Below are 27,843 nucleotides of genomic sequence, written 5' to 3'. Positions count from 1 at the left end.
CGCAACATCATCTATTATGAAAAGTCAGTAATTCATGAGTTAACCGCAAACACTCCACACCATAACATACATACATAATCATAGTGTTATATTAGGTATCTATGTTAATAATGTATGAAGACCACAGCTTATGTTGCCTTCAAATACATTTTCATTCTGATGAATTGAGCGCTCTAATATAATTTTAATAAATAATTAGGTAGTGCAATCTAGGTATATATGTATTATAATGCGGAAATGTATGTACATGCATATTGCATAATACAATGGATTTCCGATTTCGACGAATTTTGAGGTATCTAGTAACTCAGGCCCCGGAATCACAGACACAATAGAAAATCTATTGTGTCGTGGACCGATCGGGCCGCTTGGGGCTCAATGGGCTAGATAAATCGAACCATTATAGATAACATTAAACTGAATAATATTATATTGTAACAAAGCTTCAGAAATCGTATGTAAAACAGCCTATTTCCTATTTCAATTCCTATCCTAGTTTAAAGCTATCCCCATTATTTAATTCATAAAATGTATTGTATCTCTTGTTGAAAACAGAGCAAACACATTATCTCATTTACAATATAACGTGGCAGTAAGAATACCTCCTAACTCTTTTTAACAATATTTTCTCCCTCAAGTATGAGTGTACACCGAATCACTTAGAGATTACACCACGACAGTACAATATCATTCGGGCCGACACTCAACTTGTGTTGCAGATTTTTCGCGTTTTATTCCGTTGACGTAACCCTGTATCCGATATTGCACTCTGTGTAAGTTCTAGTGATGTGTGGACTCGATAGTTTTTATCGATAGTCGGTAGTAAAATTCGTAAAAGGTGATGTTATTTCTGGTGAATAGATACTTAAACGAGTAGTTATTATATGAATCAAGCATAAGAAATTGTGGCTAAATGTTAGCTTTTAGATAAGACAGTCAATTAATAATACCTACTACGACAATGCCTTCACGATTATTATTAGCAAAGCTTAAAGCTTAAATTCTTAGCTAGGATATTGAAAACAAGACTGTTTAAAACTTAAAAGAAAATAAGTGTGGTATAGTGTTACTATAAAAATTTATAATATGGCAATACATTATACTCACACGCTTCGACCACGATCCTAAATTTACTCCAAAATGGATTTTAATAGAAGTTTTAATAAGATATCGTACTTATGCAAAGCAAGAAAAAAACAATACATGTAAGTATTTACGTTAAATACTTGTTCATTTAGAATAAAACAAAATCAAATAAATTTCACAAATTTAGCACATCACTACACTCAGCCTACTCTCAAATAAGCTCTTTGCGGGATTGAAAGTTTTGACTCACGGGATTGTTGTCTACAAACTTGTATGCGCATTCTAATCATATAGTGTTTTAATGTTTTTTCTGGGTTCTAAGAATGGATCCTTTTTTAAGGACTTAACAGTTTCTTTTTATAGTTGTATGCTTTATGTTTATTTCAACTTTGTGATCTAACTTTAATTTTTCAAAGGATTTATTTTCAGATTGTTCATATAACAATGCAGTTCAGCAGTCATTCAGTTCATTTGCACAATGTCCTATTAAGGAAAATTAAATTGTTTACCTTAAGTAAATACTGGCACTTCATTACGTCAACGATTTTGACATTTTTATAACCTTATCCCACGCTAGTAGATAGCACCAAAGTGTTAAAAGCGATTATCTTATTTGTTAGTAGTAGGTAATTTGTTTGTTTAAAAAATTATAAGGTGGTATATCTATGGTAGGTCAGCTAGGTCTCCGTAGGTAATTGCGCCTGGGTTAATCTATATAAAAAAAAAATTAATTGCCAAATGTGTTGCTAAGCGCGGATCTCGAGAACGGCTAAGCCGATTTAAATTTTTCATGAATTTTTTTTAGGTATAAAATTCTTTGAAGTACGAGTAGGATTCTTATGGAGAAAAAAAGTAAACATGTACAACTGGCAAAGCCGAGGCGGACAGCTAATAAATAAAAAAGTCAGGTGAATTAGGTAACTAGAATGAAATATATTTTGCTTTAGCAGCATAAATTTCAAAACAATATATCCGACCCGAACCTTTTGTTTAATTAACATTTCTTTCAGCCTCTTTCTGCTAAATATTTATGCCCCTAAATGACGTATTTTATCCCGTTCACCTTCATGCAAAAAACATGAATCCTGTTCCATGTAAATTAAATAATTATAATGTTAATTAAGACGGTGATACATCATGCGTAATTCGCTTAATGCTTTACCCCCGGGGCGGTTAATAAATCTGCCTTGTACAGACAATATGGGAACAGATTCTGTTTTCTTCTTGGATATTGTTTTATGGGCTGGTTTAGGAAATGTTCCTATTAATTTTGTTACGGTGTAAACATTTTTGCACTATTTGCTTGCTTCGTAAAGTGATAAATATCAATAAAATAAACATAATAAAGTTTTATTTTTCAAAATTCTATCATGCATGCTAGGATGCCATGGTCCAAATCCGACCTTCTTAATCGATAGAATACATACGTTCTACTGCACCTAGCGCCTTGAAACACAGCTACACAAATCTGCACAGAGAATCTGCAGAATTGATGCATATCGAACACTACCCCATACACCCTATCACACACACAATAAATAAAAAATAGAAACAGTGTCTACCGTACAGTTACTCTGCTAAATATTCCCCGCGTAAGTGCAAGCCCGTGTTAGTCGTTAACACGTAAATAATTTCTCGTCGCCTGCACCCCAAAGGGCTTTAAATTTCCTCCGACATGTCTTTTTTACTCTGTCACTTTAAATCTTTGATTGCAAAACATACATTAATTATGAATCTATATATAGTTATAATTTTTGTGATCTCACACATTATGGAATTGGACCGCCTCCTTGGCACAGTGGTTGACGCGTGAGCGTAGCACCGAGGTGTCCTGCGTTCGATTCCCGGTGGAGACGAAGAAAAAAAAATGTCTCTGTCTGGTCACTGAAGGCTGATCACCTACTTGTCCCTAAAGAAAATCGATCAGTGAAACAGATGTAGGTATAATGCATCTACCCTATAACACTACTAGGGGACATGGGACTTCACTAATTACACATTATAGCTTTGATTTACTAATTTACTCAATAGTTGCGTTTTATTTTTCGAAAAAAAAGTCTGGATGTAAGATCTTGGACAAAGATAGCTAGAATTTTTCTGTGTTTCGATGATTATCACTATAATAAAAAAGAAAAAAAAAAACTATACCATCATTACAACGTATTTTTTACTTGAAAGTAAGCTTAATAAACCAGTTTTTCTTGACGAACGGCACGTGGAAAGGCACGTGTAAACGTGTATTTTAATACAAAAATATTAAACCCAAATACGCGAAATATCTAAAAAGCATCCGAAACATCTTATTTCCCTAAAAGCTCCTTTACGTTATCAATCTTTTATATCCATTTGCTTCTAAAATTAATACATATTGAAACGCTACTAATATTCAAATATACATGTATTTTAATCAAATGCATTTCTGCGAAACATTATCAATCCGCAATCTCTATAAATTTCATATCAGCTAAATCTTTTTCTAATATCATTGAATATCGTTTGAAGCCCGAGACTCGAGTTTGCCCGAGTTCAAAAGCACTTATATGAGAGTATAATGCAATATACGTCGTATAACTAGCTTGTTTCATTATAAAATCATCATTTTGTTATGATATACCGGATATTGTGAGCTGAAATTGAAGGGTTCTGAATGATAGTATCATTTCTTTGTTATGCGATCTTTGGATAAGGATAGAGTGGGAGCATAGTGGGAGAGTCTATTGTCTAAAATATTATGATTTAAATAGAAGACAATTATATTATTATTGAAAAAATTGTTATTAATTTTTACTTTTCTATAGCCTTCTAAAAAGCCTACTAATGCGGTAAAAAAATACGTAGTAAATACATAAATACAGTAGGAAATATATAAAAAAGCCCAAGCACAAAGTGTGCGTAATTCGATAAGTTATTCCACTAACTATTCCAGGGTTAATTCCGGGATTAATAATGAGTCTAACCTTTCTTGTTAGGCGGATAATGGTGCAATGTGGCCGGCCATAACGCGTAACGAACTTAATGTGCCCCGTAGAGAACTAAACAATTCACGACAATCCTAATTACAAAGGTAAAACATTCTGAGAAATTAAATACAAGACCGGCGATTGCCGAATGACCTTTTCGGGGTCACATACGGTCCCTTGTTGGACTGTTTTACGATACAGCTTCGGTTTTGTTGTAGTGGAGAATTATTAACTTTTGATTCTGTGTTTATGGTTGAGAGGTTTTGTTTAACCAGCACTTTAGCACTTATGGTAGTGAGCTTGTCTAATCATTGTTTTGTTGAGTACAGTGGCTTCGCTCGTGAAGTATTTAGTTAAAACAAACCACAGATAATAAATACTTTATACTTACACTAATACTACAAACAAAATTATGGAAATTTTACTCGATGTAACAGATAGAATAACAGTTATATTTTGGAAATAACGATATTGATCGAGTAGAGATGTAGTAAGTGACGAGGTAGTTATTTCCTACATCAATATTTTTTAATGATGTTACTATATTAAAATAATGAAGCATGTTAAACAAACTGAACAAAATTTGATGAAAAAAGCACAAACTTGCAGTAAGCTAAACTCAAACTCAAACTCAAACATTCATTTATTCAATTAGACTACTATTTAGTAGCACTTTCGAATCGTCATTACATAAGTATTTTTAACATTTACCACCGATTCGGAAAGCAGTATCTATGGAGAAGAATCGGCAAGAAACTCCATAGTTGCTCTTTTAAAATCATGTCAATATTACATAATATGTAACTTATATCTAACTTATACATACTTAGCTATCCCCTAACAACACGTGCTAATTTAAAACATGAGCACAATACATATATCGCTCATAATTAATTATGCTAGTACATCACTAATCATTGTATGTGTTGGAGGCCTCGAGGTATAGCGGTATAGGAAACACGGCATTAATCAAAAATTCCGCGTCTCGTAACCGCTCTTCAATCCCACAAAGAGCTTTTATGTGTGTATTAATGTTTAGGTATGTGCCTGTATCGATAGTTTGTGTTTGTTATAAGTTGCATAAAAAGTAAAAAAAAAAAATTACAAAAACTTTGAATCTATTCAAAACTCTACAATGGAAAATTTCACCGGATTTACATGTAAATCGATCTAGGCATTTAGAAGTCATGTTGAGTTTCTGAGCATAATATGTTAATTTAGGTACATACTAGAAATTTAGTACAACCGAAAATAAAATTTCATCTTTGTACAGAAATACAATTTAGTATTTTCCCAGCACTTTCAACAGAATCAGTCTTAGAAAAACTTGAGTATTACGTTTCATTGTAAAACTACATTGCAGCAAAGATCAATAATTAAAGAATCTATTCAAAAAGTATCGTATTGACTTTCTTCATAGAGCTTTCTTTTATAAGACTGCGCCAAATTGCAGTAGGTCAGTGGAAACTATCGATAACTCGTAAACATCACTATAGGTTGTTTAAGAGTGCAATATTAGGGGTCCGCGACCCGAGTAAAAGCACAAAAGAGAAGCAACAGCTGTTACTTGCAACTCTTAATACTTGCGTCTTGCAATCACTCAGAACTAGGTGTACAAAATTATTTGAAAGCCTCCGGCGATATTAAAATATGCATTGTCTAGATTGAAAACGGGAGTTTTTGTAACTTATAAGATGGTGTGCCGAATGTAGAGCATGAAGAATGGTTAAGACATTTGTGTTACATTTCTACACTCTACGTCTGTATTTTACTATTTTATGGAACTAGCTTTCCGCCCTCGGCTCTGCCCACGTTTTCCTCCTTGCCTCACGTTAATACTTTTTTATTTTGGAAGAAAAACAAAAGGAAAATTATGCACTATTTTTTAGTCGATGGCGAAAAATACAAATAAGACTTTGTATTATATGAAGTGATTTTCTTATGAAAACGTGTCTGCTTATACGTAGCGAGATTGTAAAAAAATCGTTTTTGCGATATGCCGCTTTCCTCATGATATCGATTGAATTCTTTCGGAGCAGTAGTTTTGAGTTCCTGCATGCTCATCTTGTTTTGAAAACTTTATTTCTTAAAGTGCTTGGATTTAAATCTTGAGCGCAGATATACTTAAAATAATCACATTAATTAATCCACACAATTACGTACACAGGACCTGGATTGAAAACACAATTCAAAATTATAAGGTTACTAGATTTCCGCCCGCGGCTTCGCCCGCGTTTGCAAAGGAAAACCCGCATAGTTCCCGTTCCCGTGGGATTTCCGGGATAAAAACTATCCTATGTGTTAATCCAAGTTACCCTCTATATGTGTGCTAAATTTCATTGTAATCGGTTCAGTAGTTTTTACGTGAAAGAGTAACAAACATCCATTCATCCATACATCCATACTTACAAACTTTCGCCTTTATAATATATTTTTTCACCTTAATAATTAAGATATGTACCAAATATAAATAGCTTTTAAATTAAATAAAAGTCTGTATGTAAAGCTAGAATATTCCATGTCTTTATTGTCAAAAGCATTGTCTGGATAGTTAGGCCATTTATAACATAAGGACGGTTTGACCCTTTTTTCAAGAACTTTGATTTATTGAATTTATCCGTCCCGAATAACTGAATAGCTAAACATCGACGATTTACGAAATAAAGAAAACCATGTGATATTTATTTACTGAAATTAAGGTTTATTTAAAATAATTGTAAACCGCATTTTACAAAATACTGTATTAAAGATATAATATTATGCCTGATAACAGCAAAAAACAACTGTTAAGTTTTTTTATAATTTAATCCGTATTTTGACATAAAGTTTTCAAATGAAAATTATAAAAGAAATAGTGGAATATTTCCAGTGAAATTTGAAAATGAGTGTTGTGTGTCTTCATTATGTGGTAATTATCTGTGGGTTATAACTTCGAAGTCGTTCGTTAAATTTTTATTTAAGTGATTCATTTTTAATGACTAAAGGTGAATTATAGCATGAAACTTTATTAGATGTATTTTTTTAAATTGACAATAAAAATATAAATATATTGTCAATTTAAAGAAAAACAGGAAAATTCCTGGTATCTATATTTATCATTAATTCTGAAATTCTATGACTAGGTATCGTTTATTATATTATGCTGTAAATTATTTAATATACACAACTCAACTCAAATAAGTTGTTTTTTCAATCCTACTTAATATTATAAATGCGAAAGTTTGTGAGGATGGATGTGTATGTGTATGTTTGTTACTCTTTCACGCAAATACTACTGAACCGATTACAATGAAATTTAGCACACATCCGGAAATAACACGGGAACGGCAACTATGCGGGTTTTCCTTTGAAAACGCGGGCAAAGCCACGGGCGGAAAGCTAGTCTTTAATAATACCAGCGGTTTTAAGCGACCATAGACAAATCCGCGCGTCTCGACTAGTTAGCCTATATCGTCCTGAATTATTTGCCACCGTTTCCGTAGTAATAAATTGTCGTACATTTTAATTATTCATGCGTGCCATCAGCCACAAGCTGTTCTTGTGAATATCTTAGCAATTACTTAAGCTCACTCTAATATTTAATAGCAGTGTGACAAACATTCAAAATGTTTGTATTACTCTGTGGTCTATGATATTATCTATGACTCTCTATTTGCTCTATACTCTGTATGCGAATGTTCTACGCGGGAAAAGCGGGCAATATTGAAAAATGAACTGTCTAAGTTTCAATCGATAATTGAAGAATTTAAATAAAAATATTATATAGACGGTTCAAAGAGGTCTGGGTTAAATAAAAAAACACATATAATTCAAAATTTATTAAATCGTGAATAACATATACATTTTGATTCAAAATAATTTAAAGTGTTCACAATTTAATTCTATATTTACAGCGACATAGAGAACAGACTGATTGTTACATCATTTTTTTTAAAGACAGATATATTTGTAATTTTTAACATACTGTTCATATAATAAGTTTGACTTTGATTTCAAAATTTTCATTGTATTCAGTCTATTCTCTATAAATAAATATACAGTATCAGATAGTTAGAACAATTATAAACATAGTTAACTACACTAAGATTACACTCGATTTAAGTAGATTTGATTTTTATTTGATCATAATAATATTTTTTTCAGTATTTTTTTTCATTTTTATGAAAAATATACTAATGTAAATTATTTGAATATTATACAATATTTTGCAAATCATTACAATAGTACAGCGAATATATTGAAGTTTAGTAAATTCTAGCACAAAATGTAAATAAAATTACATAATAATATAATCATTGAGATAATATTACTACGTATGGAGGAGACACCGCGAACAAAATCTGTGCGCCATTTTTTTGCTCTAACTAAGTTTTAAAAATTATTATCTACATAGTTAGGTACTTACCGATGAAAATTAATCCTTTGCATTTATCAACACGTATTATTTGTATTATTTGTGCAATATATACACGAAGGCATATTTGATGCGTTTCACTTTAAAACAAATAAAAAATGAGCGTGCAGTTACGCCATATGGCGTATGTTGAGCGGAACATAAGTAATGTAGGCGGTGTCGTCTCCATATGAATATAATTTAATAATTATGTTATATCAGCGTGCATCTAAGGTTTAAATATATTAATGAACTAATATGATGTTTGTGTATGTGAAAAGATTTAAATACTGTGCAAATTGGACATTTTCAATTAATTAAATTAATAATAAACATTATTATTTACCTATATAACATAATTATAAAGAAATGATGTGTATAAATAAAAAGATCAACGGAAATTAATTCCTATATACCATATTATATTGAAAAGTCTAATAAATAACAAAACAATGGCATTACTTTTTGGTTAAAAGGGAAATTCTTATTTTTTATTGGAATTATAATTTAAACGAGGAAAGGTATTCTAAATTACCTTATATATAATTCGTGCACATTTACTTGTATTCATAAGGTCTGAAAATAAATGCTGTTTTAAGTATCTAAAGGAAAACATACTTTTCATGAAAAACAATTAAAAATCAATTTACAACTATGTTAATTTATTTAAATGCCTATTAAGTATGTAAATAGTTCATTAAGTTCATTTTAATAATCTATTATTTGTTAAACAATATGTATTTAGGTTTTCTAAAGGTTGGTTTTCGCGCGGTAGTACTGCGTTCCTATTGGTCAATATGTTGTAAATCATTTGATAATTGACGTTTTGATTGGTCATTGTGTAGGTTTATTACATTTTCCGGTGTAATTATGTATTCTATTGGCGATTATTCATTATTATAATACTTGTCTGTGAATCCGCTTGTTAACAGTGATTAAAATATTTAATGTTTACAAAAAAAATGGAAGAAATAATTTGAAAATGGAACGGATAAAAGTGTGGTGTGTAAATATTTGTATATCCTATACAAATTACGATGATTAAATACATTAAATAGTGGTAGTAACAAGTAAGTATGTATTTCATTAAGTAATAAATATTCGATTTAGGTTCTTTTTATATAAATACTATCGTATTAACTACGTATTGTAAAATATATAAAATACCTTCAAAAATATCAGTTTATACTAGTTTAATTTTAATGAGACTCTGTTATAAGTTCTTCATTGTATTTCAAACTATAGTAACCCAAGGTGATTTAAAATAATAATATATGTATTAAAAAGCCAATTTTACGATGAATTGACAATATAAAATGGCTTTGCAATTGCAAATATTGGTGAAAAGCGCACATGCTAAAAACATTTCCTACTTATCCATAACAAACTAAAAAAGTTTTAAAGTAAACTTAACATTTCCAAGAAAATGATTTTTTAAAAATCTATTGGCTCATCTACCTACTCTATAATAGACAACATGGTGCAAAAATTACGTTCCATTTTTGTTTCACGCGAACTTTAATTCTATAGAAGAGTTATTTTCTCATGGCAACCCTGTAATGTACGTCATTGTAACAACAATGTTGTCACAATGGAATTATTTGATGAAGATACCCTCATTGTGTTTTAAAGACGCCGTAAAATGGAATCGTTTTAAAAACTTTACCACTATCGTGGTTTTTAACAATGTATGTCATATAGTTTAATATTCATTGTTCAAGATTTATTTACCTATTTAAAAATTTTAAATGATATAGGGTTAATGTGAGACATTGATGTTCGAATTGTGATTTTCATGATAGTTAAACATGTGTTTATTATTTTAACTCGAGACACTAGTAATAGTATAAAATTATTGAAGTTAACAATAGTAAAATATGTTAGTTTTATGGAAAACAACTGTAATAAGTAGTTTTGTTCTTTGCTAATCTTGACGCAATCGAGGATGTATTATTAAAGTTTAATATGTATGTGTCTGTTGCTTTCTAGCCTATCGATATGGTACTGAAATATGTTCTGTGAAAAAGAAAACACTGTAAAGTTATTAAGTTCTAAACTATAAGAAGTAGAATCAGTATCTTGACTTAACTTAAAAAGTTGTTAAATGTCTAACGGTTCATTTAGACAAATGAACATAGAGCTAGAGCTAGAACAAGAGCATTCTTTCGTGATCTTTTAGTGCAAACGAAAACTCGTATTCAGTATTAGAACATTGCATATAATCTTTTCGAACGCATTTAGAACAAAGGAAGAATGCTCTACGCCTGTTTTCCATACTGGGGAAGAATGAGCATTCGCTTTAATTTTTTTTAATCTAAATGTACCGTAAGAATCTCATACATTAAACAAGAAAGTGAACATTAAATTATTATTCAAAATTCAATGATCTCGTCATTATTATAGAATTCAATTGAAAGATAACAGTAGTAATAAATATATGTATTTAGAACGGTTGTGGAATATTTTTCATTTTACGATTGCGTGTCGAATTGATTCAATAAAACTTGGTTCTAATTATGACACTGAATAAATATTCTTCTTAATAAGTTACTAGCTGCTCGCCCCGGCTCCGACCGGGTATTTTTTTTTATTTTTAGCGTTTTTTTTGGTCCTAAACGAGGACACGAGTAAATTTGGTCGTATAGATAATAAAACCTGAAATATGTAGTACATATACATATAAAAATAAGTCTGCGTTCGTTTCTGTACTATTAAAAAATCACTTGGTTAATTGAAGTTGATAAAATTTGATAATATGCCGTTAGAAGTGCTTCCAAAAGAGATTATTTTTATACATTTATAAACAACGTCTTTGTATATAAATCCAATTAAAAATTGAAAATAGTTCCTAGTTCTAAAATCACATTAAATAATTCACAAGTCAAAATCGACGATGGAAGGTTTGTTTAAGTCTTTTGAATTTTATTATTTACTTACTTATTTATTTTAGAAATTAAGCAAAGGTTAAGGAATATCTGATAATACAGTAAGATAAGTAGCGTAAAAAGCTGATCTTTTAAACTCAATTCTTACAACTGTTAAAAGATCAACTACGTTTGGTCGCTCTAAAAAATATTAATCAATATTAATTGTCTATTAAGATGTAAAAACAAGTCTTCATATCGCTTATTTGTATAATAAATACATATACAGAAAAATTGAAAATATCAAGTTCTTTACTTAAGTATCAGAATTTACTTTAAGTCAGATAGGATATAATATGAACCCTGTTAAAAATACTTGTGATCTAAGGTCAAACATTCCATTCAATGTGAACGAACACAATTCAAAACATTTGTTTTGCTCAGCACAGATAAATAATATATTTTAAATACGTTTAAAACGTGATTTATTTCATTTTTTCATGTACCCACAATTTGTAAATACATTGCAATTAAAAGAAATAAAGCGCGTTTTAAATCGTCAATTGCTAAATGCAAAATAAACAAAAAGTATGTCAACTTTATACCATTTCATTCACAGGGCTGTCTTTTTACAATAAATTAGATATCACTTCGAAAACGTATCACGAATTTTCTTTTACACAACACTAACACTCCAAAAACATAAATAATCACAAATATAATGCGATCCAAATAAGAATAGGAACGTCACTGCACCAAAAATCAATTGAATATAGTTACTATTAATTCGATTGAATTAACAGCTATGACGTCACAATACAAGATGGCGCCGGTTCAATCCTATTCTAAGTTGAATCACACAGTTGACATACTTTTTATACATCTACTCCATTTGGTCCTCAAATTAAACTATTTCATATCAAGAGTTTGGTCAGTTCTGTTTCTCATTTTGGATAGTTCCTCTGCTTCCTCAATGGTGTCCGGGAGACGCATGTTCCGTGTCTCTGGTAGGAGGAGCACGAGCATGCTGCATATAATGCACATGCCTCCGAATATCACGGTCGGCATCGATTTGTGGTAGAGGGACTGAAATGGAAGATTAGAATTAGGAACTAAGTCTGATAAAAACAGAAACTAACTCGAAATCTAGATTAGTTTATAAGTATAGTGAGGTGTCAAGATGTTTTTTTTTAAGATAAGGTTTCTGATTTAATGCAATATGCTAATAATTTTAATATAAAGGGCTCCGTGTTTCGAAGAGCAAAGCAAGAAAAATAAACCATAGTAATAGTCTCACAACGGTCTTTTGCTAAAGTTATGACAAGGACATATTAAACTACTTCTACATCCTTTAACTTTTCTTATTTTGATTTATGTATTTGTATTTTTATGGGCAAAGCAATTTAGGCATAGTCTTTGGCTAAAGTAATGTACTATATTAATTATACTACTTCAACATAATACCACTACCAATACAAATCACTTACCAATAGCGGCGTTAGAGGTGCAATAAGCGACCCAATCCTGCCAGAGGTGGAGCAAACACTCAAGAGCATCTGCCGCATGTTGGTCGGGAAGACTTCAGATACGTAGATATACACTGAACTGTATGTAAGCGTGACGCTCCATTTGCCTATTAGATACAGGACAATGGACCACCAGTTACCTGAAACAATTGTGATCGTTGTTAACTGGTGAGGCATGGTGGTACAGGGTAGTAGTGATGTTGTAGATAGGACTACAGTATTTAGTACCTACATGTTTCGGTTTATATCATACTAGCTGTGCTCCGCGGTTTTACCCGCAGTGCTCCGCTCCTGTTGGTCTTAGCAAAATGATAATATATAGCCTATACTAGGTAATATATAGCCTACGAAATGGTAATATATAATATATGTCTGTGGGCTATCGAATACCGAAAGAATTTTTCAAATCGGACAAGTAGTTCCTGAGATTAGCGCGTTCAAACAAACAAACCCTTCAGCTTTATAATATTAGTATATTATTATAGATTACTGTTGATCGATTGGCTTCACTACATAGTTTAAGACAAAGTCGCTTTCCGCCATATGTGTCTCTATGCTTAGATAATAATCTTTAATTTTTAAAATCTAAATATCATACGTATCTTAAAGTCTCCTGTCTAACATAATATTATTTTCTTCATGGAAAGTTTCTCATATGTAACCAAAATGTGTTAGTATGATAATGAAACTCCTATCAATATTTAAATTAACACTTATTGTAACACTAATTGTGAATGCTATTTTTATTTTATGCTATATTTATCTGCAATTTGTAGTCAATTCATGTCAAATGAAAAAAAAAAACTCGTTACATGTTCTGCGATATACTTTTAAACAGAAAATTAAAATATAAAATGAACTTTCATTTAGTTTTTTGACGACTTTATATAGTTTATTATTATAATTATGTAAGTATCACATAATTATATTGCAGTTTAGCTTTAATACTAATATTGTGGGGTAAATATTCGATGCTTGTTTGATACGATTTCCTGAAAAATGATTTTACCAGGCACTATAACTTATAGGTAGGTACTAGAAAGCTACATCTTCACCGAGCAACATAGGCTACATTTTTTGGCCCGAGTAAAGCCGGGGGAAGCGGCTAGTTATTTTAAATTTAAATAATGAAATGCATAAAATCGTGACCACAACTTTTGGTAGAATGTAGCGTCGGCGAGTGATGGAAAAACCATGTTAAATCGTTAAAATATTTTATTGGATACTCGCGTAAATTTACTTAATATATTTTTATTGTAATGCTGTTTTCCAATTTAAACAATATAAACGTATAATTTATTATCGAAATAGTTAAAATATAGGATTCTAAATGAATAATTAATAAATTCTTTAGTAATTCACCTGTTTAAATCGTTAAATTATCTAGAACGTCGTGTTTGAATAAATATAAATGAAAAAGAAAACTCTTTCTTAGAGATATTTTGTAATAGAGGTATAATATTACAAGGATAAAAATAACTACACTTGACATTCAATATGCGTTACAAGGTCTTTTATATTATGTATTATATTACATTATATGCAAGTTGTATTATTTATTTGACCATTAATCATGGCCTACCTTAATAGATTGATAACTAATCACTGGGTGGTATTAATTCATATCATTTATTGAATTACTCATAATATATCGGTTCGTTATTTACGTAAAAATATTTATATACTACGTAAGATATGAAATGAGCGTGTCGTACGCGTGATAATTTTTTTTAATAAATTTGTTGACAATATCTGTATTTAAAAGTTGTCAATAATCTTCTATAATATAAAAATGAATCCCAAAATGTGTTGGTAAGCGCATAACTTGAGAACGGCTGAACCGATTTCGTTAATTCTTTTTTTATTATATTCCTTGAAGTACGAGGATGGTTCTTATGCAGAGAAAACGTAAATATGTACCACGGGCGAAGCCTGCTAGTTCTTAATATATTTAACAAAACATCAAGATATTTGCAGTAAAAAAGTCGTAAGATAAAGCCCATTTTTTACTTAATCCGTGTTTTAACCTGATGAGAGTGAGTAAAAACGAAACATTTTGTTAAAAAAAATGTTGCGTCTTCAATGATTTCTAGAAAAATTCTAAAAATGCTTCACAAGGAATAATTTCAACGCAAATCAGAGATCACGTCGGTTTTCTCAAATGTTGTGATAAAATAGTAATTAATGAAATGTGCTTCGCAATCAATTAATACACGTGTATTCGTATTTCACAACGTTATCTAGGTCATTACGAACAAGAGAATCCCACGCATATTCATATACTGAGATATATGTTTAGTCTGTGGGTTTACTTATGTGTATCTATACTTATATTAAAATTGTGAAAGTGCATGTACTTAGTTAAACCAGAAATAGATAAAACACAATTTGCATAAAATTTTGAAGAAAAGCTCTTTGAAATCAACCCCTGAATGTTTAAATTAGGAATGAAAGTTTTTGTTTACGTGTAAAACAGCGGGCACATACTATTATGTATAGTAATAATAAATTAGATAATTCAGTCATGTCTGTTAGGCAAATTATGAACTTCTTCTGATACTTGATAAGGTTGTAATTTGAAGGTTCATGTTATACAAAAATTGACGTATCTCGTCAAGTGATAAGTATATATTATGATAGTGATATTATCATATCACTACATAGTATAAAACAAAGTCGCTTTCTATCTGTATATAAATATTGTATTAAATCTTTAAAACTACGCAACAGACTTTGATGCGGTTTTTTAAAATAGATGGACAGATTCATGAGGAAGGTTTTAGTATATAATTTATTAGGTTTTAGACAAAGCGGGCGAAGCCGCGGGCGGTAAGCTAGTATAAAATATTGCGAAAAAGGGATGAACACAAAACCTGCACATTTCTACGTTTATATTAATCTTAATCTATATTTGGATAATAAAATACGGATTACATATTTCTATTAATATTAGGTATATGATTTTAACTGTTTTCGTTATCGATACAGATTGCTTTTAGTAATAAATACTTATTAGAGTATAGTCTCTAATCTCTATATCTCATTTCATATTGATAAGTATTAAGAAATATGTACATACTTACTAATAATGAAATATCTCATTATTTAGTGAGTAATGTATTAAGAAATTTATACGTCTTTACCATGCCCTTGTAAATGTAATGTTAAAATGTATTAGTTAGAGATAAATAGTTTTTTTTTACGTGGGTACTTTTCCTTCAATTGTCAATCAATTTAAAGTAAATACATCCTTACTAATATTATAAATGCGAAAGTAACTCTGTCTGTCTGTCTGTTACTCAATCACGCCTTAACTACTGAACCAATTTGCATGATATTTGGTAAAGAGACATTTTGATACCCAAGAAAGGACATAGGATAGGTTTTATCCCGGAAATCCCACGGGAACGGGATCTATGCGGGTTTTTCTTTGACTGCGCGGGCTATGCCGCGGGTAAAAGCTAGTATAGTATAAACATATAATTTCGAAGTAACTAAATAATTAATTATAGTATTTTATTTCAATAGAAAAATGTAACATCGAAAAACATTTAAATTTAAGTGTATTTCTGTAAATCCATATAATATTAGGTATAAATGCGAAAGTATCTCTGTCTGTCTGTTACTCAATCACGCCTTAGGTATCTACTGAACCAATTTGCATGAAATTTGGTATTGAGATATTTTGACACCCGAGAAAGGACATAGGATAGGTTTTATCCTGGAAATCCCACGGGAACGGGAACTATGCGGGTTTTTCTTTGACTGCGCGGGCGATACCGCGGGTGGAAAGCTAGTGAATTATAAATTAAGTAATTGACGTACTTACTATATTTTTGGGTTCATTGGTTCATATCGTATTTGAAAATTAATTATAAGGACACACAATTAATAATGTTGGCTTTTTCTAACTTCCATGTTAGTTTAAAAAGATAAACGTTTCAGACGTCATTCTGTAAGACATTGTTTTTGGTTAGTTTTTGTACTAATTTAAGGGCCGATTTTTCAATCCTCGGTTAAAATTTATCCGTCCAATAAAATATTACACGATAACATTAAAATATCACGTAAACTGTCAAATACGGACAATTAGAATATATTTTTGAGATGGTAGTTTAATACGTTATTAGATGAATAAGTTTTAACCAAGGATTGAAAAGTCAGCCCTAAAAGTAATTAATTTATTTGGACGTTAAAGCCATAGAATTTAATACATATTGTAAATTTTTTGAGGTTGAATGGATGGATTTTTTATTTCTTTTACACGAAAACAGCTGACCGAATCTGATTGAGATACAGCTGAAGAGTTTGTTTGTTTGTTTGAACGCGCTAATCTCAGGAACTACTGGTCCGATTTGAAAAATTCTTTCGGTGTTAGATATCGAGGAAGGCATAGGCAGCAATGCGGGTAAAACCGCGTAAAAAAGGTATATTAATCATTTTAATATTAATATTTTATTTACAATTTAATTTACTTGTCTATTATTCTATAAACAATACAAAAATACGTGCCAAGAAAATGTTACATTCAAATAATCCTAGTCCAGGTGTCAATGCATTAGTTTGGCTAGGTTCAGTAATTGGTATTTTTGTTCCGCCCTGATTAGTTTATATTTAACTGCTTTGTGGGACAGTTAAATATAACTTTCTTTGTGTCGCTTTGATATCCTGGTTATCCTTCGTTTCATATATTATGACGTGAAAGTATTTTATAACTTTTTAAACATTATTCTTGTAAGTGCTGATTTTTCAATCGTCAGTTAAAACTTATTCGTCGAATAACGTATTGAACTACCTTTTCAAAATTGTATTCTTCTTGCCTGTAATTCACAGTTTACAGGTGACATTTTAATATTATCGTGTAATACTTTATTCAAAGAATAAGTTTTAGCCAACGATTGAAAAATCGGGCCTAAATGTTTAAGATTATGCAATATATGTATAAAATATTAGAGATTCCAAATCCAATTTATTAATGACTCGTTAATAAGTATTAATATAACATTCGTATGTCTCTATATTAAAAGCACTTTCTTTCCCCTTAAACAACTGAAATTTAGAAATGTTAGGAACATTTAGGAAACATTTCAAACTAATTAGGATTTAATTAAAATATCTTTTATATATGAAACACTTTTATAGTTTCCATTCAGCTTCAAACTAAGGACTTTTCAGTTAAAATATTGACGCGTTTAACTCTAGGAGGCGGTCTAAGTATGAGCCATAACTTAAGTTACAACATTATATTTTACAAAGTTACAAAGTACTTGAAGTAACAAGCTTCGTGCGACCATGTGTTATATCTAGTGACATAGGGTAGACTTATTTTAATCTTGCTAAGTGCACCATCAATCTATACTAATATTATACATGTGACTGTGTGTTTGTTACGCTTTTACGGCAAAATCGAACGATTTGGATGAAATTTGGACAGAACATAGAAGAGGGTCATGAGGTTAACTAAAAAATTTGTTTTCCTTAAAAATGAAGGTAAAATAAAAGTTTTGTCGGCAGCATAATTAGTTATGTGTTACATGATAGGTATAAGATAAGAAGGAATACTGCAAAATAATTGCATGCAATTGCACGGTAGCAAGTTGATTATCATTGTTAAAAACTTCATTATTTTCTGTCTGATCAATAAAATATGTTACCTAGTTAATGTAAAAAAGTGCTATCGATTTTCATTTTAGATTAAGCTCTTATTAATTGAAATTTGTTTCAGCACTTGATTCCACTCATGAGGGAGGATAAATAGTAGCCCAGGTTCTAATGTAGATTATAATAAAAAAAATATGGGTCTGTCAAATTTTATGCCGATTAGGAGGTATTTTCGTGCAACAACTCTATCAAAATTCCTTATTTTTTAAATAGTAAAATATTTGATTAGATTTAATTTATTTAGTTTGATTTACGTAATTTAGTACATTAATGAAATTCTAACTTACCTTTAGGCAGGAACGCAAACATCAAGCTCGTCACAGCACATGTCGCATAGTTCACTATCATCGTCTTCTTCCTTCCGTATTTATCCAGCACAATCACCACAACTATATACGCTGGTATCTCTACAATAACCACCAGCATAAAACTCACGTACTTGTTCCCACTTAAAGAAATAGAATTGATCGACAACCCGTAGTAAACGAGAGAGCAAGTGAGCCATAAGAAAGAGCAAATGATCAAACGTTTCCATATAATACTCGATCGTATCGCTTTCGAGAACTGTGACTTTTTGTCTGTCTGTACTTCTGTTCGGAGTAGGGGATCGCTCAATGCGTCGAGATCGAGTTTCGCGGGGTCCATGTTGTTGATCTTCGCCGCGCGTTTTAGAGTTTTGATGGCATCTTCTTTTCTGCCTTTGCTGAGCAACCAGCGGGCGCTTTCGTTCATTAGCCAGACGTACAAGCCCACTATGATAGCAGGACTGTATAAAATGAGGATGTATGTCCTCCAGTTGCTAATAACCCAGGCTAGGAGGTCGAGTATCACGACCCCTACCACGAAGGCCATGTTACACATAGCGGAGATGATCACTCGCTGTTTTAGCCCCACGAGCTCGACCGCTGTAAAAAAAATAACATTGAATTACATTAATCTCCGTTGATGAAATGACGCTGTTAAAACAAATAACTATTTCATCCACGTTGTTGTATGTAAGTAAGTATATTTTTTTATATTTTCTTATCAAATTTCAGTTAAGTATCTTAATATTATGTAGAACCAAATTTTGCATTTTTATCACAATTGCAACCAAGTGACTAGAATGGTTTTTAGTTTTCTGTTTTTTATGTATTATAAATTTGTTATTTAAACGAATGCCTAAACAAGTAACCAATTCTAAGAAAAGCCAACATACCCAGAACATAAGCCGACGGGTACAATCCACCTCCAAGCGCTGCTTCAAAGAAATGCATTGCCAAATACATATTATAGTTCGGTGCAAACGCGCGAATAATGCCAAAGATGCAGCTGGCCGTCGCCGCCATACCCACAGCGGTCTTCCTCCCAAACTTGTCTGACAGAATCCCAGTAAACAGCATGGCAACGAACATGCCGCTGTTGTGCACTGTACCAACCAGGGCTCGCTTCCATTCTTGGCAACCCAGGTCGAACTGAAAGGGAAAAGGTTGAGTATAGAGTATATCGAGAGTGTTGGCCCAACAGATGATTGTCGATGTTTGCCGCTATTACGGCGAATTATGAATCTGCAATGGTTGATCGCGGATATTTAGGCCCTTTACACTATCGTGACAGCCTCTACTCTTAGATAAGACATTTGTAGAAACTTTTAGCATTTACTGACGTTGCAAAAGTAACTCTATATCTTATGGTGGGTAATATACATTTTCTAGTATTAACTGATTTTCATGTAACAATTTGCAGGAAACAATCATTTACTTGACGACCGATTCACAAAGTTAATTTGCTAAATTTCCCAGTTAATTCTATGGAACATTACAATTTTGATAGGTACTTATCGTAATTTTGAATATCCGTGATCCCAAACCTCCATGATAAAACAAAAATGTTTTAACCTAAGACCGTTGAATGTTTACAAAACAGTGAGTATGCAAGTCTCAACAATCTACCAATCGAAAACAAAACGAATCATTTTACAATAAAGCATCTCATACATTGTTTTAAACACTCTAATAGTCTGTCTTATTATAACACTGTTTCCGCCTGTAATTACGATGACTTGCACTTAAATTTTCATGCTCTATTTCAATCGCTTCACTTTAGTTTTGACAAAATTCTGTATCTTTTCTTAATGTTAAGTCTTTCTTTAATCTTAACTTCATCAAAATGTATTACAAAATAAATTCATGGTTCTAAGTATAGTTTATGCGTATAGGTAACATAGACAGATAGAGTAACTTTCGTATTTATGATAAGTGAATTCATTACATATTATCAGTTTCACTGATCAGTTTCCTTTATTTTTCTATCGAATTAATACTAATTGCAATTCTTACCTCCTTAACCAAAGATCCATTAAGTTCATACACGTAGCTGTCACAAGGTATGGTAACATTGGAGAACTCTTCAGGAAGACACTGTTCGACTGTGTTATTGTTTTTGGGGGCGTATCGTAAGCAGCTGGCTGGTACGTCCCTTTCGGAGTCGGTGGGTATAGCGTATTTCAGCCAGGATGTGTCGTTGTATGTTTTTTCACAGCCATCGACTTCGCAGCTGGAAATTAACTTATAGTTAGTACATATTACTAAATAGTACTTCGTAGTAAGTATTTTTTTTTTATGCTATAGAACAGCAAACGAGCAGACGCGTCGCCTGGTGTTAAGCGATACACGCCGCCCATAAGCATCCACTCCACTGGGAAGTGGATGTGTAGGGATTTGGAAGGAGTTAGAGAAGGGGCGAGGATGGGAGGGAATGAGGATAGGGAAGGAGAGGATGGGTTGGGGTTGGGAAGGGATGTGGGAAGTATTAATTTTAATGAGGAATATACTTATGTATAGCTGGCCACCTCCTTGGTACAGTGGTTGACGCGTGAGCGTAGCACCGAGGTGTCATGGGTTCGATTCCCGGTGGAGACGAAGAAAAAAAAATATCTCGGTCTGGCAGGACACAGAAGGCTGATCACCTACTTGTCCCTAAAGAAAATCGATCAGTGAAACAGATGTATAATGCATCTGCCCCTTACCCCACTAGGGGACATGGTACTTCACTGAATAGCTGGCCACAACTGACGGTCAAGAGCCAACGACCGGGCTCAGTGGCGTGCATTAGGAGAAGCCTACGTCCAGCAGTGGACAACAAAAGGATGATGATGATGATGATACTTAATTTTGGTCGTCAAAAATACAATAGGAAGGTGTCATTTTTTAAGATGTAGTTTATTTTTCCTATAAGAATGGATTTAACACTGTGTATTATAACATTTTTCAATACGAGGTAATTATTACCTAAATTAAACAATTCAATACATTTGAATTTGATATTTTATTCAGTCTAATTTATTGCTACTCTGTAGTTTGCTAGTTATTTTTATCATGTTGTTTTTAAAGAGTAACTAGGTACTGAAATATTTATTTCTACATTCTTTTGCATTAAGTTTTTTCAATTTGTTCGAAAAATGGATTATTTTATAAAAAATTAGTTCTAAAAATATCGTCATTTGCCACTCTTTTTCTTACTCTCTCTTCACAATTTACATTTTTAAAATATTTTAGCAAATTACGAATAAATACAAACTACTTTAATCAAAACAGTACACCACAGACATTATCACAGACTAAACAAGCAATATTAGTCACGACCTATATTTAAATTCTTTACGATTCAAATAAACTAAAACAATCAAATTTTAAATAAATAACTCCGTATCTAATCTACGTTCATTGACTATTATTATCATTGCTCTAAGACACGCTTATCAGCAAACCTAAATTATATTATCTGTGCCATTATTTTTATCATACTTTAACGACATGACTAATCTATACAATGAGAAGATTTACTAATGTCTATAAGATAATTGGAGTGGATAAGAATTTTTTAAAGACGATCGTTACAGATATCTATGTCCATAAAATTTGTAGCGTTTCGTATTGATGCGTTTCCTTCAAGTATACATATAATGATGGTACTAGTCTAATAATATTATAAATGGCATAGTTTGTGTGTTTGTTACTGCTGAACAGATTTTCATGAAATTTGGCACACACATAGAGGGTTACTTGGACACATAGCCCATAGGATCCCAAAATCCCATGGAAATAGGAACTATGCGGGTTTTCCTTTGTCTATGCGGGTGAGGCCGCAGACAGAAAGCTAGTATAATACAATATGTTTATCATTGTTTCCATTATATAATAACTAGTATATTGCTGTATTATCTGTGCTTATAATAAAGATTTGTTGAATGTTCCATCGCGATACGTGCAGTGGAACGCAGGTGAGAGTCGCCAGAATGTTGGAATTTCGATTTCTGTGCGACAGTGCGATGCTTGCAAACGTTAATTATTATGTATTGTTAATTATCTCACGGACATACAGATCTTGAACTGTAAGTACATTTGCAGTCGGAAATAAATGAATAAATAAATATAATATGCACTGAAAGTTTTTAATTCTTATACCATCAAGATAATTTATAAACTGTTTAGGTATCTACTTAGGTCTTAGACAGACACGTATTAGATAAAAATACTAACGTAAGTAAGTTATGAAATATTTTACCATACAATTGTGATTTTATCTTAAACGTTACTACTTATTTTGAAATAGCACACAATAAATGGAAAAATAAAAAACTAAGAACAATAATCTAAGGTCACGTTAGAATATTTTATTTATTGCCCGAGAAAAAATTATTCAACGTAAGAATAAATTTAAATATCTCATCACGGAATGCATCTAATATTATTATTCTTTAAAGCATTTGTTAATCTTAATATATATAAATCTCGTGTCACAATGTTTGTCCTCAATGGACTCCTAAACCACTTAACCGATTATAATAAAATTCGCACACCATATGCAGTTTGATCCAACTTGAGAGATAGGATAGTTTAAATCTCAAATTGTTTTAGAGAAAGCGGGCGAAGCCGCGGGCGGTAAGCTAGTGTATAAATAAATAAGTAGAAAATAAAATAAAATCTGAATGACTAAATTCTAAATTCTTTCAGCCATATTTGAAAAAATAACTATCTAATTATTTTTCAAAGACCGAAACGAAAACATAGGTATCTCCTAGAAGGGGTGGTGTTAGAAAACGCAATCACATTCGAGACTCTTCTTTTTCTCAAAGATTTCCCGCCAAAAAAACTTACCGATAAATCTGTTGCTGCGCTTCAAAAATGAAACCGCACTCGTAGAAACTGCTCAAAAGCACGGGGAATAGTAAAAGGACGAAATTCAATAGGTTGTAACGTCCGTACGGGCCCAGGCTTTCGAGCACCGCGTCCAAATTGATTTCTTTCTTGTCCGCCATCTTGTCGCCTGCGAATGGAATGAATGCCTTAACTTCGATAGGTTTTAAGTGATTTTAAAACGCATTTAACTCGGAACGTGAAACGTTTAACGGTTTTGTGTTTTAAAAGGATTGATTCGATTTAAAACTTTACGGTCGGTGTTTGGTGATGGAATCAGAAGTGGTCCGTTTAGAATTTAGAGCAGGTCCGATGTTTTGAACAGAATTTGCAATTTCCCAAATATGCAGTGTATGCACTATGCAGTATGAATCAAATTCAACAAATAAAAAAATATTTCAAGGAGCTCTATCATTTAATTTATTTAAAATATACTCTATCTTTCGATTGGATGTATTTTTGGCTTACTTTAAACTAAGAGAATTAACGCATTACAATATATTACTAGCTTACCGCCCGCGGCTTCGCCCGCTTTGACTAAAACTTAAAAAATTATATACTAAAACCTTCCTCTTGAATCACTCTATCTATTAAAAAAAACGCATCAAAATCCGTTGCGTAGTTTGAAAGATTTAATCATACAAAGGGACATAGGGACAGAGAAAGTGACTTTGTTTTATACTATGTAGTGATGATAATTATCCGTAAGTATATTTTAATTTTTAACATACTTATTCCCACTTCACCTATATCAATTTAGATGCATATATATTTTATCATCTAAGAAAAGATACGTAAGTAAAAACAATGTGCCCTGCAATCTACGTAAACATACATAAATAATGACAAAACGAAATCGCGTTAAGGGTTGACGAAACTTGAAGTAAAGTCACAAACGGCCATTTTCTTTTATGGCGATGTTTGATGTAGTGCACTGTGCGATTAAACTTGTATGAATCATTATTCTGTAGCCGTGAGCGCCGCGTGGGACGGGCTTAGGCTCGTTATAGACGAACGACTTTAATATTTTCTAGGTCTTTTGTGTATTGTGAATATCTATGGTAGTACTTAGTCGAAATATCAAAATAAACATATTATGAGGTCGATTATTCAAGTAGGTACTCTAAATAGCGGACTGTGTGCTTGTTGTAGAGTTAAAATAAGAATTTTTAGATTAAATGAACTTTTGTCTACGCATTGAAATAACTATTTATAGTATAATAATATAATGTTATGTAGTATAGATTTAAAACTAAATTAAGTAAAATAGTTTTATTTTATGGCAGAGTAGGGAAAAATGAGTCATAGAGTCTACAATCTACATGAACTTTTTATAAAATGAATAGATGAAGATAACTTTACTGTATTCAAATATGTGCTCTACTAAACATGTTACATTGTTAAGAGGATCGTTTTAATTCATAATTGTCACACAAAAGAAAAACAAAGTCGATACTTATAACATGCCCTTATTTCTAGTACATTCTGTCGTACTTCTGTTCTACACAAGTTCGGTTGTACTTCAATTAGACCCGTCGCAAAATGCTAGCTTTGATCAGTGGGTTAATTCACCACTTGACCCGTTTGGGATTAGCTGCAGGGTTAATAGAATTTAATTAGTTTTAGTTGCGTTTTTGCGATTATTGGACCGTCTGTAATGTGCCTAATTGGTGGTATGAGCAGTTTTAAATATTGTTATTTGAATAATGTATACGGAAATTATTAAGCTTTTGCATAGCTTCTATCGCGGGCCTTGAGCGCGGGGACCGAATCCAGAAATTCCGTTACGAAAAAAACTCACGCTCCCCAATCCGACGGGCACGGAGGTGTGGCTTGAAGGCAAGCTGTGCAATAGCTTTACCGTGGCAGTCCCCGAGTGTCACACCTCTTCTTTATCTATAAAAACATGCGTGTTACACAATTTCGTACAAGATGATTGTGTTCACATTTTTATATAAATGTAGAGCACATTTAATAATGTGTATAATTTTAAGTCGAGGTCATTGTCATTCAAACTGATCAAATAATTCTTTATCTAAATAACCCTGTTGCATAATAAGCTACAACTTGTTCAATGTATTATTCAATCGATTTTTATTTAAAGCTGTTAATGGAGATGCTTCCATAACAACAAGATAAGCGCTAATCACTACATAGTATAAAACAAAGTCTCTTTCTCTGTCTCTATGTCCCTATATAAGTTCAAATCTTTAAAACTACGCAACGGATTTTGATGCGGTGTTTTTTAATAGATAGAGTGATTCAAGAGGAAGGTTTTAGTATATAATTTATTACGTTTTTGACACAGCGGGCTAAGCCGCGGTCGGAAAGGTAGTAAATTGTAAAAATACAGTGTTATTTTCATCGTTGTTGTTCGTAAACGAAAATAAATAATGAATGTCCCTTTGCACAAATATCCTCTTTAATACAATCGTGATTGAAAAATTGTTTTCACGTGCGTTAATAAGAATCTCAATTCGTCCGATTGCTTTCAAACATTATTCACATCCATGCTACGTTGTGACGTTGCATAATATGGATTGAATACAGTACCGTAGCCTAAATTATGGGGCCCTGTATCGAAATCAGGGCCCTCGAGTTTATTCATATAATATTATAAAACAGAATATTTTGTTAGTTTGCTTGAACGCGCTGTTTCAGGAACCACGGGTAAGATTTAAAAAATAATTTCACAGTTTGCCCATTTATCAAGTCATATCATTACGCTAAGACAAATTGGGGCGGAGCAATGCGTGTAAACCGCGTGGCAAAGCTAGTCATAAATATATTTGATTTTTTAGATGACCTTGTGACATATTGCCCTCTGATTTTCATTTTTAAAGCTAGATTTTTATGATATAAAGGTCATATTAAAGGAGTTGTGGCCCTTATTTTGGGGGCCCCGGTAGCTACGCCCCTGCTTGAATAGTTAACATAGAGCCTTCGATCGTGATTGGTTAGTTTGATCGCGTTTGGTAATTGTTTTAAAGGTTGCTATGACGTCTTTATAATATGAAAATATAGGACACATCTTTTTATAAAATAATGCACGTGTTGTGACCCGAAACGGCTTGACCGATTTTTATGAAATTTCTGTGTATACTTATAGTTGTGTATTTGGTACTTGGCTTTTTGGTATGTTGTATCATGTATGACTATGAATGTTTTTTTAGCTTAAGTGTAGTGTTTTGGCAAAACAATGTTTGCTTTTTTACATCCAATATAAAATTTTATTCGCAGGAGTTGGGTTTTTTTAAGAAAAGAGGACTGAAGCTAATCGTAGGTAATATGTAATCAACTAGTCAAAATTTATTAACGTTTTTAATTTTTATCATTCTGAAGTTAATTAAGAGCTATAATTAGTAGAAAATTATAGACTACACTTGCTTTTACTCTATTATTCAGATTGAAGAAAATCTTCTTAATATATATAAATCTCGTGTCACAATGTTTGTCCTCAATGGACTCCCAAACCACTTAACCGATTTTAATAAAATTCGCACACCATGTGCAGTTCGATCCAACTTGAGAGATAGGATAGTTTAAACATGTAGGTACCACGGGCGAAGCCGGGGCGGACCACTAGTATAATATAAAAAATATAATAAGTCGGCTATCTTTCTCAATAGCTATTCAAAGCATAAACGATATATTTTAAATTAAAATAAATAATGAGAAAACGGAACCTAATTTGTATAAATTAATTTATTTACTATTATTACCAAGAATCTTTTCTCAAGGGTTCTATGAATTTCTCGAACATTTTTGCTCTAGGCAAAATTATTAATTGTAAATTTTAAACATTTGCATAAATTAATTTATTTACAATTATTATCTATTCTCTATTATTATCTATTCGCAAGGGTTCTATGAATTTCTGGGACATTATTGCTCTAGGCAAAATTGTTAATTGTAAATTTGTATTTTCTGCTTAAACACTGGAACGTGGAAAATAACATGATAATGTTAGTTAATAATATGTTTGAAAATAATGAATGCTTACTGTAATGTCTATATTCAAAATAATTGCTATATTGTTGTCATCATTTCGGGTATAACAATTTAGGTGTTTACAGAAAATTGCTGCGATAAAACCATTCTATTAAAATAAATACAACAGTATCTCAGTTTCTATTAAATCTAAATGCTTGTAGAAATTAAAAAAAAATTAACGGA

At 31.8% G+C, this 27,843-nt stretch overlaps 1 protein-coding gene across 1 annotated transcript in view; it reads right to left on the bottom strand.

Annotated features, from left to right (window-relative positions):
* Nucleotides 1–7,849: 7,849 nt before the first annotated feature.
* The window catches only part of LOC123698308 (organic cation transporter protein-like), a 31,744-nt gene continuing 11,750 nt past the window's right edge, over nt 7,850–27,843 (bottom strand). Inside the window, exons 2-7 of the mRNA XM_045644887.1 lie at nt 23,629–23,797; nt 20,809–21,025; nt 19,689–19,944; nt 18,778–19,395; nt 12,791–12,969; nt 7,850–12,389 (exon numbers count right to left, since the gene is read on the bottom strand). Of these exons, the coding sequence (XP_045500843.1) occupies nt 12,213–12,389; nt 12,791–12,969; nt 18,778–19,395; nt 19,689–19,944; nt 20,809–21,025; nt 23,629–23,789 (1,608 nt within the window). The 5' untranslated portion in view covers nt 23,790–23,797 and the 3' untranslated portion in view covers nt 7,850–12,212. The remainder of the gene's footprint in view (nt 12,390–12,790; nt 12,970–18,777; nt 19,396–19,688; nt 19,945–20,808; nt 21,026–23,628; nt 23,798–27,843) is intronic.

The sequence above is a fragment of the Colias croceus genome, chromosome 16, assembly GCF_905220415.1.
Source record: "Colias croceus chromosome 16, ilColCroc2.1".
In the NCBI taxonomy this organism is placed as follows: Eukaryota; Metazoa; Arthropoda; class Insecta; order Lepidoptera; family Pieridae; genus Colias; species Colias croceus.
Note: the sequence above shows the minus strand (reverse complement) of the source record. Positions and strands in the feature narration are given on the sequence as shown.